Source organism: Opisthocomus hoazin, chromosome 11 (genome assembly GCF_030867145.1).
Source record: "Opisthocomus hoazin isolate bOpiHoa1 chromosome 11, bOpiHoa1.hap1, whole genome shotgun sequence".
NCBI classification, from domain to species: Eukaryota; Metazoa; Chordata; class Aves; order Opisthocomiformes; family Opisthocomidae; genus Opisthocomus; species Opisthocomus hoazin.
This window is the reverse complement of record NC_134424.1, coordinates 5854062-5867043: the sequence shown is the minus strand read 5'-3', so window position 1 is coordinate 5867043 and position 12982 is coordinate 5854062. Positions and strand designations below refer to the sequence as shown.

The 12982-nt window shown below is 42.9% G+C and overlaps 1 protein-coding gene across 1 annotated transcript in view; it reads left to right on the top strand.

The window, feature by feature from the left end:
* LOC104331382 (uncharacterized) overlaps nt 1-12371 on the top strand; it is a 38074-nt gene extending 25703 nt beyond the window's left edge. The window contains exons 8-11 of the mRNA XM_075432446.1: nt 534-742; nt 1271-1343; nt 5886-6003; nt 12176-12371. Of these exons, the coding sequence (XP_075288561.1) occupies nt 534-742; nt 1271-1343; nt 5886-6003; nt 12176-12371 (596 nt within the window). The remainder of the gene's footprint in view (nt 1-533; nt 743-1270; nt 1344-5885; nt 6004-12175) is intronic.
* The last annotated feature ends 611 nt before the right edge of the window (nt 12372-12982 follow it).

The following is a 12982-nucleotide window of genomic DNA, read 5'->3' as shown; positions in this document are numbered from 1 at the left end:
CCCAGCTGTCGGGATGCTGTAGTTCATTTAGAAAGCACTTTTTGACACATCCTTGGTTTGATTTCTGCGGCGTCTTGGGGGGGACTGGCATAAAAACCAAGTACATCTGAGAAAATGAAAGAGTCTTCTGCTTTCTCGTCTTCCTGAGCTGTAGCCATCCACCCACGAGCCACGCTCCCCGTGGAGCGGCTCCCGGGCGGGGAAGCTGCAGTTGAGGGTTCGGACAGAAGATGGTGCAGTGTTCAAAGCTTCGTCCTGGTGGAGTGGCAAACTCCGCTCTCCTACCTCAGCTTCACGTTTGCCTCCAACAAGCAAACCCCGCACCAGTTAGCAACTTTAATAGCGGTATTACAATAGCAAACACACATTTTGCTATAATTTGTGGAGCACTGAATTAAGGTGGCACATACATATATGCATAAAATACATATATATATGACCTAATAAATAATCATAAGATAGATTTTTTTTTTTTTTCTTCTCCTTTCTCTGGATATACCTGTTCTGACTTTATCACTCTCCTTTTACCGCAGGGATTAAAAGCATCGCCCTGGCAGCAGACGTAAGCAACCCTGAGGATGTGCAAAGGATGGTGGATACAATCGTGGCGCGCTGGGGCACGGTTCATATCGCGTGCAACAATGTGGGGATCAACATGAACTCTGCAAGTGAAGATACTTCCCTAGAAGAATGGGACAAAACTTTCAATGTTAATTTGCGAGGATTATTTTTGTGCTGCCAAGTAAGCGTCAAATGCCGTGCTGATTTGTTTGGCAAATGGGTGATAATTTTCTAAGCATTTCCTTTACCAAGATTTAATAACACTTTATTACTAATTATCACAAGAAAATTGGTCCTAGTTTTGATGGAATGAAGAAGAGGTTTGCGTTATATCAGTTACCGATTTTGGTCAATATTTTCAAAAGCAGCTGGTACTTACTGGCTGCCCAAGCCCAGGCATTGAAGAACGGCCAGATTTTGGGGAGGGTAGCTACACGACAATTCCTGAAAACCAGCAAGCTTTGGGGGGGCCATTCCCAACACCAGTGATTATTTTGAAAAAGTATTGCCAACAATGAAGAGGGTGTGAAATGGCAATGGGATTTTTCCTGCATCAGCCATTTTTATACCAAGTTTTTATATCAAGTGCTTAAAAAAAAATTTCTTCGCACATAAACTCTTCTGAAAAGTGAAGACTAATTTATTATCATGTCATTATTAGCACAATCACAAAAAGGGTCACTGGTCTTTCCTTTAATTTCTGTCACAGGCTGCAGGCCGCATTATGCTGAATCAAGGATATGGGAAGATAATTAACACAGCATCTATGGCAAGTTTAATAGGTGAGTGATGAGAGCTAACAGTTGTGCCTCAGAATCCATATTTTAATTACTACTGATGCTATTTGAATCAATTAAACCTGTATTGGGAAGGAGTAAATCACTGACATTTTGTATTAGAGGAAATGTACTACAAAATTTTTATTGATATCATTTTTCAACATTTATCTGTCCTCTATGTTTTAGAGCACTTATTACTTTTTATAGAAGAGGCGGAGTCACCTTCTCTGACTCTGCTGCACTGATGGCATGGGAGAGGTGCTGGTGTACTCCCCGTTCATCTCGGGCAAACACGTTGGAGTGCAGGAGCCTGTGCCCCTGTGATGTTTACAAGCCACCCGAAAGCTTTTGTGCCGGTCCTTGCCCCGGTATCCGTGGTTTTATTTCGTTATCGTTGCCAACAGGTGTCTCCACCAGCGCTGCTGAATCAGCAGTGTCGTCAAAAGCGCCAATAAACCATTGTAACATATGGAATGAAATCCCTACTGCTGAGCTAATCTGGAAGGCAGTTACATGCTGGTGAACTGAGGCCCATGTAACAAAAATTGATCAATTACACAAATTAAGCATAGCCCTTTAGGAATTTATTTTATTGGTCTGGACATCTGTTGCAGTATTGTCCAAATCCAAAACTCAAATGGTGCCTTGGGTTGCCAAGTTAGGCAAGAAAATCTAGTAGCTATAAAAGTACAACTGAAAACCCCTGTATTAATATCATGTCCATCTGCTGAATGTTACATAAATATGCAGTCTTTTTATTTTCCTTGGGAATAACATTTATTTTTACTGTGCCCAGTTTGACATTCTATGACATTCTGCTCAGTTTATTGCACAGTAACTTTAAATGTTTCTTCAAAAATGCATTTATAATGTTGTTGTTAATCTTTTTTTCAAGTGTCTTTACCAGCTGTTTTACTTCTGCTTAAACACAGGCACTGTTCCTCTGCCCCAGCTTTGTAGAGTTACAAAATCTCCCAAAGAAAAGTAGTTTTGAAAAGAATGTAGAGCTTTAGATTTCAAATGCCCCAGACTTTCATGCTCTCCTCTGCACAGTGGGGCTCTGATCTGAGCTGGGGTTGTCACCATCCACATCATCGTCGCAAAGCAAAATTTATTGGGACGTATTCCACCCTAGAGAAAGTTATGAAGCTCTGGAAATTTGCACCAGCTGGGGGTCTGCTGGTTTGGCACCTCACTTTTGCAGCCCTGAAGTGCTCTCTGCTGCTTAAGGAGAGGCATTTCCCGGCCCCACCGGGCTCTGGCACAGCTCTGCTAAGCTGGGAGGTGATGCCATTCCACCACAGCATCCATCCCAACCCCAGCTGGGGCTACACCTCCTCGGCTGGCACGCCAAGTCCACTGAGACCCACACAGGGATCATGTTTGAGGGCGGTATCCGTCCAGGAGCAGGAATAAATGTTGGGAAGCAACTCTGAGAGCACCCTGGAAGGGTCATCACAAGATGTGTGTAAATGTCATTGAAAGTTAATGCATGCTAGGCCAGAAGTTAAGAGATGAAGAGATGTGTTTACCTTCTGAACCTGTTTCAATCTTGGCATTGAAAAAATCTAGTAGTTATAAAACTACGACTGAAAACCACGATGTTCATATCATGTCCATCTGCTGAATGTTAAATAAATATGTTGGTTGGTTGGTTATTTAAGTATGTTGGCCAACTGGCATAGTATGAAATGTTTCTAGAAATAGTTAGGGGATATTTTTTTGTTGTTGTTGTAGGTTGAGTCCTGCCTCAGAGATACAGGGAAATGAGGAGACACTTAGTAGGATAGGGAGGTTTTTGTTTGTGATTTTTCCAGATACACTGCTCAGAATCAGTTTTAATTAATTGAAGATAAGCTGCATACATTTTGCATATGTGCATTTTGATTCTGGTATTTCACTGGAATTATTCCAGACGTATGCTTCAGCAGCGGAGACCAGGCTGCTGCGGCTCTGCGATTCGCACAGGTGTAACTCAGATCTAATTTTTACAGTCAGTATCTTCAGCGGTAAGTGGTCTGGTCTTTATCTGGGTGCTCCTCTCATTAACATCACCTGGCTACTTCAAGGTCAGGCCAGAAGCCTTATGCACTGAGCAAGGTTGCAAAAACATAGTGGCAGGTGTTTAAGGTGTTTAAAATATAACGCAGCTGATGGTGGCAGCATTTTTATCTGCTTTCCTCCCATCTTCTCCACCTGGAACCGGAGCGAGTATCCTCGCTTCCCAGAAGCCTTACAAATTCAGATTTTTTCGGTGATGCTGCTGAAGGCATAGCTTTATTCACAAGGTCTAGCCTCGGTTTGTTGGAGTTTGGAGGGTTGAAAATTTGCTCTTCAGTCTATAAGAAACTACCTTAGGTAAGGGAAGAGGAGGCGGTGTGGGGTGCTCAGCTGCAGAAAGCCCCCCCAGCGCCAGAGCTTCACAAGGCCCGTTGGCTTCTTCTCGAGCTCTTCCACTTGAGAGGGGGCAAGTGTCTTGGGAGAGAGAAATTCCATCTTCCGTGTTACCTTCCTTAGATATTCTTATGAAGACCAAATCATTTACACAGAAGGACTCTTGAAAACTCTGTTTGAGTACCCACCCCAAATCAGAAAGCTGGTTCTGATAGCTTGCAGCAACTTGCTATTCTCACCCATGTGCGTTAGAGACAGAGCCGGTGCCAAAACTCTTATCCTCTTAGCAAACGCCGAATGATTTATCACAAACAGACATGTTTGGAAAGTTTAGCAAAGAACTGCTTTTGGGAGGTTACAAGGTTAACTACCGAAGTTGTATGTAACTTGGAGCTGATGCATGGCAATTAATCAAGAAATTACGTTCCACATCTTTTAGAGAGCCCACACGGTGCGCTGCATCTCGGGGGCAGCAGGCACACGCGGAGGGCAAAGAAGTTCTGCTGGTCGAAATGCGAGTTATTTCATATTGAACAAAAAATGAGGCAGAATAAGTGCTGGCAGAGGGGTGGACCATGGTGTGAACTGCTCTTTGTAGCAAGCAAAATGCCTCCGAAATCTGAACAAACCTTCAGCACACGAAGAAAAAAAGAAACATTCATTGTTGCTCCCATCAAGTGTGTGCTTTAAATCCATACACAGACGTCTATTTTCAAGGCAAAGGTCTGTATTCACATGCTCAGTAATTTGGAGAAGGTCTTTTGGCTCTTTTAGAGTTTGGATAACTGGATTTGTTACTGTCTTTTCACCCTTTAAATTAACATACTCAAACCCAATAATTTTAGTCCGTAAAAGCAATTGTGGAAATGTTTGGATACCATGGATGGTAGCGATCTAGAACTGATGCACCAGCTGAACTTCATGATTAAGGCCAGTTTCATCCCAACTGCCACTTCCCCTTATGTGCTTTTGTCACAATGCTGTGGTGTTTGCCTGCTGTGCCGTACATGAACGCAGCAATTCATGTGCTTCCAGGGTTCAGCCTTACCTATTGCTCGCCTTTGTGATTGCTGGTATTAGCATTGATTTTCCCCACTCACCCACCCTGAAAGAGTTGGCATCTCAGTGACAGTACCAACCCAGTGCTAATTATGGATCAGTGCTTTGCACTGGATTTATTTAATGAGGTCGTGATAGCGGCTGAAAAATTCCAAGGAGAGACACTTTGCAGGTGTAAATCCCAACAGCTGGACCGCCTTGGTTTGACTCCCGTGGGTTTAAAGCACTTTCCACCCACTGGGGATTTGTCCTTAAGTAGCTTCCCTGGGAATACTGCGAGTGTGAGAGCAGGCGGAGGGGCAGAGCCACGCGAGCACACAGCACTAACAAGCCTGAACATTGTAATTAGCAAGCCGATCATTTTCCCTCTCTGACTGACATGTGACATCTTTGAAACATTTTCAAAAGCTGCAGATTTTGAAAGTGGTGGGTGTTCTGAATCTTTGGGATGCACCTGTGCTCACATCCATACAAACACTAGATAATGCGGTGCGTTTGCTTCAGACTATGGGTAATTTAAAAATTAGGGAGAATAATTTGTTCCAAGAAGCTACAGATAATATAATATGTTATATAAAATATATTATGCACTTATACTATATGGTATTATAGTATCATATTACATTATATAATATTTGGTCATATCGTATTATGTTATATCGTATCCTTATACTTCACTATATTAGTATTACAGCATACAAGTATTTTGTATATAAACATGCATATGTGTATAATATATGAACGTGCATGTGTGTATATGACTATTTATTTTTCTAGGGAGTAGTTAAATATTGCATATGTATGCTTAATACATTGGTTTTGGCTTTGTCCAAATACAGAACCTTTTAAATTTCTTTAATTCTTCTTTCTTTTTTCCTCTATTTTTTTACAGTAACCCAGCTGCTGAGGCGAATATGTTAGATGGCAAAATATACATTTAGAGTTTGGTCTTGTGGGTGGATAAATTCTCATTTCTCCTTGCGTAGTAGCAGGGAAAATGGTTCATCTCAATGCAGGGAGTTGTCCATGTAGTGCCTAAGCCGTCTTCATTTGTGGAGAATAAATAATTTTCTACTTCTGAATCCCTTCTAGTCCCGCACCCGCAGAAGCAGTTGGCGTACAACGCCTCAAAAGCCGGGGTCGTAAAATTAACACAGACATTAGGAACCGAGTGGATTGACAGAGGTGTAAAAGTCAACTGCATTTCCCCGTAAGTAAAATGTAGTCTCATTTTGAAAGTACAAAGAGAATGAAATGTTCTAAAAAGCTCAAATGAACAGTATCTCGGCAAATAAAGTTTCTAATTAGCAGGTGGATTGCATCCCTTTTTATGTTGTCTTTTCCTTAACAAAGGTTTAAATACTTAGAACCAAGCCTGCTCTGTTGCTGTGTATACTCAGGGATTTAAGCAGAGGTTTTAGCATTTGATAATAGGTTTTCCAATAACGTGAAGGGTAGTTTTTAGCATTTCTCTTCCAGATGAAATATTTCCTTAGTCTGTCCAAGCCTTCCGTGGTTAAAGAAAAGGCTTTTGACACTTAATAGACAATACTTCTTTCCCCTTTTTACTTGAGACAAATATATAGGTACTCTAAAAGCCACATTGTACTGCTGTAATTGAGATACTGTTCAGCTCTGACAATCACAGGAGGTCAGGTGTAATTTTGTAAATATATATATGTATTTATTACAAATTACATTTTCCTTATTTTTAGAGTCTTAAAGCTGTATGCTTTATTTTACGGTATTTATTCACACAAAAAAAGTTTTCTGGCCATGTATACTTTTTCTGTCCCTGTTCCTCACACACATGCCCAACACAGTCATTTAATTAAACAATTAACAGTGCTTGATAGTACTCAGCAGAAACCCAAGTGGATAGGGTTAAATGGAAGTGGTCAGATTCCACAGAGCATTGTAATCAGTCAGAGTAAGAAAGAAGGGCAGGATTTTAACCCAGGGGTTAAATTGTAATAATGAAGATATAATGTACATCAAATTAGGAAAAACAAATTCCATATTTAATCCACAAAGTGGAATTAAAAAAAAAAGTATCACAGAGCTCAAAGGCAAGGGCCTCTGTTTTTACTGTTGGTCTGCTCTCCACTTCCTTGTTCTAGCTGTCTTCCTTATGATTATTTATTGCTAATTATACCAATGACTTCAGCCATCGCTCTATGTGATCCACAGATTCTTTAAACAGCATCTTACTTTCTAATCGGATTTTCCTCACGCCAATGCTAGCAGCACTGCAACAGTGCTCTCACAACTAGTGCTAGTGAATTTACACTGGCTTTCGGGAGCCGGGGGAAATGAAGGGAATTAGGGAAGCTCAGCAGGACCTGGCAGGAATTGTGTCTGAAAACAGGCGGGTAATCTGTACCAACAGGGGTGGGATAGCAGTGCCGCATCCACAGCAATCACGGATGAGGAGGCTCTTAGATGAGGAATTGCCCTTTTCTAGGGAGGTTACAAAAATTTTAAAAATATCCACTGAATGACCAAAACTCATTGTTTTGTATGAGTTGGAAGCACACAATTGTATTTGAAGAAGTTATGTTTCTGAAGGCAGTTGTCAGAGCATGGAGAAAAAACAGTCACGCTTCCCTTTTTCTACTTTTCAAGCCAAACTGGGGTTTTATTTTTATCATCTGTACCTGTCTTAAACTCTAGCTCTGAGCTCAAAATCCTGTAACAGGTAGGGGGATTTTTCTTTTTGGAGGAACAGCCAGAAAGAGTCCACAGAGGACAAAAGTTTTTGCTGTCTTGAAGGTGCCCCATTCCAGACAGAGCAGTTCCCCCACCGCAGCTGGGGACCTGGGCTGAGCTTTGCCCCGGGCAGTTCAAAGCTTTGGCCAAGACCCTCACACCGGGGCTGCCCAGGGAGCTCTGGGATGGTGGTTCAGAGGAAGGAGCCTGCAGCCATTTGTCTAGCTCATATCCCTCCTCACCAGAAGCAAAAGCCACCTATGCTTGAGTGAACAAATCTTCACGTTTACCCTTCTGTCTGTATGAGATGCGAACCTGCGTTTCAGTGCAGATTTGGACTCGTAATTAGGACTGTGGACCCCACTGGTCTTGTCTTGTCTCTTGAAGTCATCTTCAGCCCACTTGGGCTTGGGACCCAATGCCTGGCAGCACCCTCAGTGCAGCAAAGCATCTGTTGATGCCATCAGAGTACTTTGCAGGGTTGAAAAATGTCCTGTATGCGCAAGTCTTTCTGAGCGTGGATGTCCAACCTAGCATGTAGCCATCTCATAACAGGAGGGAGTTTTGAGGAGTGTGAGGAGCACAGAGACAGATATTGGGCACGATGGTACCCAAGATAATCTCTGGATAGGTAAAATATTTAAGAGGGTCCATAAGTCCTTTGCTCTTCCCACTCACGGTTGCATTAATGCTTTAAGGCACTCTCAGCGTGCCTCTGGCTGAAGCTCCAAACACTCCAGCCTGGCCTTAAACATTATTTCACCATGCAAACCTTTCGGCCTTTTTTCCTTCTTCCTATCTGGTCACTTTTTATCAACTTAATTTCTTAATGAGTGCATAAAACTTGTGCAGAGCAATGCATAAAAGTTATCAATGCATAAAATGTTATGGCAGAGTCCTTAGGATTATTTATTGCACTTATAAAATTGAAGATTGAGGTTTCTCTTGCTGGCCAGGCAAACCTCATGCCCACGGGGAGAAGGTGGCCGAGACTCCCTGGATGCTTTGGCTGACTTTGCCTGTTGCTCCATGCAGCAGGTAAGCGTCTCTGTGTATGGTGGAAACTGTACTCAGCCCTTCTGCCACCATCCAGCACGACTGCCTTGCAGCCTGTTGCGCACCTGAAGCCGTGCAAAATGAAGAAAGTGCTGGAGTCTTCCCAAGAAGGAGGTGGGGGCCGGGCTGCAGAGGAGACCTGGGCGTGAATAGGGACCTTACCGAGCACTGGCTGGCGGCCAGAGCCTGGCTGCCCATGGTGTGCTCCAGTCCCTTTCCTGTTCCCCGCACGTGCGACGTGTGTTGGGTGTGATGGAGCAGGGGATTTTTTGAGGGACTCTGGTTTTTGGCGCATGCAGTATTGGAATGCTTCATTTTTTGCAGTCATTGCACTGAGTCACTGTCCATTTTTGAGGCTAATTGTGTCTCCCTGCTTGATTTGCAAGGCATAAAATGTCATAACATGATGACCTTTGGGATGGGCAGCTGGAAGCTGATCTTCAGCTCAACCCACAGCTGCAGGCAGGCCAGATTGTTGGGGACCCCATGAAACTTCGCAGTCCCAGGGGAGGAAACGTGTTCCCCACTGCTGGACTTCAGGGATTTGGGTTTGGGCCGAGATGGGCAAAGGGTCTTAACCCCTTCATGCCTGCCCTGCTCCCCTGGGACAGTATGGAGACAGCCATACGGTGCAGTCCCAGGCTTTTACCCGGCGGGTACAAGGAGCTGGAAAGCAGGCAGGGCAGGATCAGTGCAGCTTTTGGGTGTACCCCATCTCAGGGTAAGGAGAGGCAGAGAAGGAGCACCTCAGCATCACCTGAAGGCATCCCAATTAAGCAGCATTACTATCCCTGTTAAACAGCAGTCGTTGCTGGTGAGTATCTTTGGACTTAAATCTAATTCCTTGGGAGATGTCCCAATTAAGTGGATCTCTTGATTAAACACTTCCTGATTAAGTGGAGTGTACTTAACTCATTCAAATTAATAACTCATCTGAAAGAAATCAAGTTACACACAGATGGAATCTTTTTTTTTGCTCTCATTTGGGGATTGAGTGCACGTAACAATTCCAGTTAAGTATCTGGTAAGTGATATTTTTCCTAACGTGTCTCTTGAAGTGGAAATGTTTTAGGCAATTGTTTTCTGTTTTTTGTTGGTTTTTTTTTCCTATAATCTCAAATTGTCCTGTGTATCAATAATGAAATATTGATGCTCATGTCTAACGTTAAGGAACCAGCAGTTTGATATTACATTGACATGCAACAGAAAGTACTGATAGGCTCAGCACTGCATACGAGATGAGGTAGGGAATTAATGCATTGGCAGTTGTCTTTGCTGGAACTGGTTAGAAGCCAACTAAAATCTGCCTAAAAGGGTTCGACAACATTAAATTGCCCAACTTGGCACCAGAGCTTTCCCAGAAGATGTGTAGTATCAATGACATGCCTAATATTTATAGTGCCATCAGTATGTGTGTTTGCAACTTTTAAGTTTTGCGCTACATTTTTTTCTCATTTCTATAACAAAAATTTATAATGGAGTTTTGTTACACATCTAAATTTTTGCTACTTGAAGTGAACCTAAAGAAAGGTCCAGCGAGAGGCGCAGCGCCGTGATTTACAGGTTGCCGTGATCAGACCAAAGATCGTTTTTGCGAACAGCTTGAAAAATGTCCTCTTTTTAGCAAAATCTGTTGTGCTGGAGGACTGTGCGTCCCTAATCTGCATTCACTTGGGGTTAAAACATACACATAAATTGAAAAAAGTATAAAATCATACAGATCTTATTCTGATCTCCGATGGTGTAAAGCCAGAATGATTATGGTGATGGTTTTGTGAGCATGGTGAGAGGCACGTAAGGGACAGGAGCCCAACACATTTCACATCTGCTGCTCAAAGCACTTTCCTCTCCGGAGAAAGCCAGTTCTCAAGGAGTTTGGGAGAGTGAGTGGGGAGAGCAGGGGGCTGTGCTTGGGGGGAAAGAAGTAAACCGTCTGCAGTCCTATACTGGAATGAGTTTGATTTTATTACGTTGCCAGAGCTGAAGCGAGCTACATCGCTCGCTGTTTCAGAACCGCTCTGGTGTTTATTGACAATTACAATAAAAAATAAGGCCGATGTTTAAATCCTGCCCGATTAGGTAAAACAGAAATGTTTGGGGGAAAGTCTGAATTAGTTCCACTTCATAACAGAGTAAACAGCAGATTTCAGCCTTAGTTTAAAACAAAAGGTGAATCTCATACCCAGAATCCAGTGTGTCTCAAAAAATGATTTCCTTGGAAGTATAAATTGGGATGCCGATGAAGTTTCAGAACAAAACGGGTATTTTTATACTTTGTTCATTTCATATTTATCACTAGCTTGTTTGCTAATTTTCATTTGCAAGAGGCAATTCTTCCAGCTAACTGGCTGCCTCAATGGGCCACTGATTTCTTTGAAGTGACAGTCTGTAAATATGCATAAAAAAGAGATGCAATTAGCGTGTGTGTGGTTCAGTGCAGCCTGATTTCATTGGCAAGTTTACCCACAGTGTTGATAAGCTACATTATCTAGAAAATTGGCCGCTGAAAAACAGCACCTCTGATTGCCAGCAAAGGTTCCAGATAACAGGGTGCTGAAGAGAAATATAATTGAGGTTGAATATGTTAACCAAGGTGTCACATGCTCCTTAGAAGCGCTAATTTATCAGCATGTTGGAATTTTTATTAACATTTGGAATGCATTTCTACCACACTAATGAAGTGGAATTGGCAGTTCAGGTTTTAGTTATTGTCATTTCTGAGAAGTTAAATGTAATTTCTCGTTAGACACAGTTATGTAAATATATTTGTTCAGGGGCTGAAAAAATTATACATTTCGCAAAATACAAATATGTTGTTAAGGAGGAGTATGACAAATCAGTCGCAGTTAAAATCATAAAAGCCAGCCAAACGTTCTCCCTGCATTGTGCTTCCCAGAGCATCACTCATTTTTAGGGTGCCTGAAGAAAATGAACTTAGCAGAGTTTTAATAAATGGTGTAGCCACTGATTAATGTAAAAGAGGAGAGACAGGTACACGCAGTGTGGTTTGCTGGAGTATTGGCTTAAGGGGAATTGCACTGGGCGTGCTGTGCTTATCTGTGCCTCTCCTGTTCTGTGTGGAAGGATCTGGTGCCCAGCAGGGCACTGCCTTTTGTTTCCCCCGTGTTTTGACACAGGGAAAGTCGGGCCGTGCTCCGTTTCTGGGCTGTACACAAACACGCTGTGTGACGCTACGCTGCGAGGTGATGAGAAGAGAACTCAGTAGAAGGACAGTAGCTCCCAAGAGCCACGACAGACCCGGCTCCACGCGCTTTCTTTTCCAATGCCATGCTTGTTTTCTGTAAAAAAAATTAAACGAGTGATTACACCGAGTAACCTAAAAGTGAGAGGGTACTGCTACTAGCGAAGGAGTCTGTGCGTACTCACTTTAAAGCAAACCTCTAAGCCTGCCTGTCAGCAGTGAAAGGCAATAGGAAGGAAGCGCTGTTGAAGTTCGTATCATGACTGAGCAGAGGCAGAGCAGATCTGACTCGAGCATCTCCTTTGTGTTACTCCACGGTTTTCCTTCCAAATTAACATCTTGAACACCTGTAAGTGCTGCCTTTCCTACCAGGGAAAACCCTGTCCTAATCTCTGTGTGCGTGTGCTCGTTGCAGGGGCATCGTCGACACGCCGCTCATCCGCTCCAAGGACCTGCGGCCGCTGGTGCGGCGCTGGCTGGCCGACATCCCCGCTGGCAGGCTGGCTCGGGCGACCGACCTGCAGGCTGCCGTCGTCTACCTGGCCTCCGAAGCCTCGGACTACATGACGGGCCATAATCTGGTCATCGAGGGTGGCCAGAGCCTGTGGTGAGGGGTGTCCTCTGGCCTCCCCGCTCAGGGGCACAGTGCGCCATGGACAGTGCCTGCTGGAGTTTAGCTTAGTCCCAGCTTTGGGCTGTGCAGCTCAGTGGCCAGCTAATAAGAAATCATTGTTTTCTTCTTTTGGGTGTTGCTTTGGAGACTCGTATGATGCAAAAAAAAAAAAAAAAAGTAATCCTTCATTTTCAATGTTTTTATGCTTTTCACTATGCATTCAGATTTCTGTTAAATTAGTATTTAATGATATAAAGGCCCATTTACTGCAGTGAGATTTGGCTATTATTTGGTTTAACGGGGGGCATTTTTAAAGCAATCAATATTAGCTGGTCTGTGTAGTATATTGTTCTTAGGCAATTTTTTTATACTCCAGTTGTTCCAGTGGCATCTGTGAGTGGTGAAAAACAGTTGGATGTAATGTTAAAAAAAAATAAATTAGTTCCTTGCATTTGAACCTGAATGTTGCCATTTTATATTACTGGTGTTCTGAGTTTTTGACAGTGTTTTTATACAAACACCCACATAAATGCCCCTGATAGAAAAGTACTGCACTTAATAGAGAATCGTCGTTGGTAATTACAACGGCTCTGATCCAAAGCCCATTGA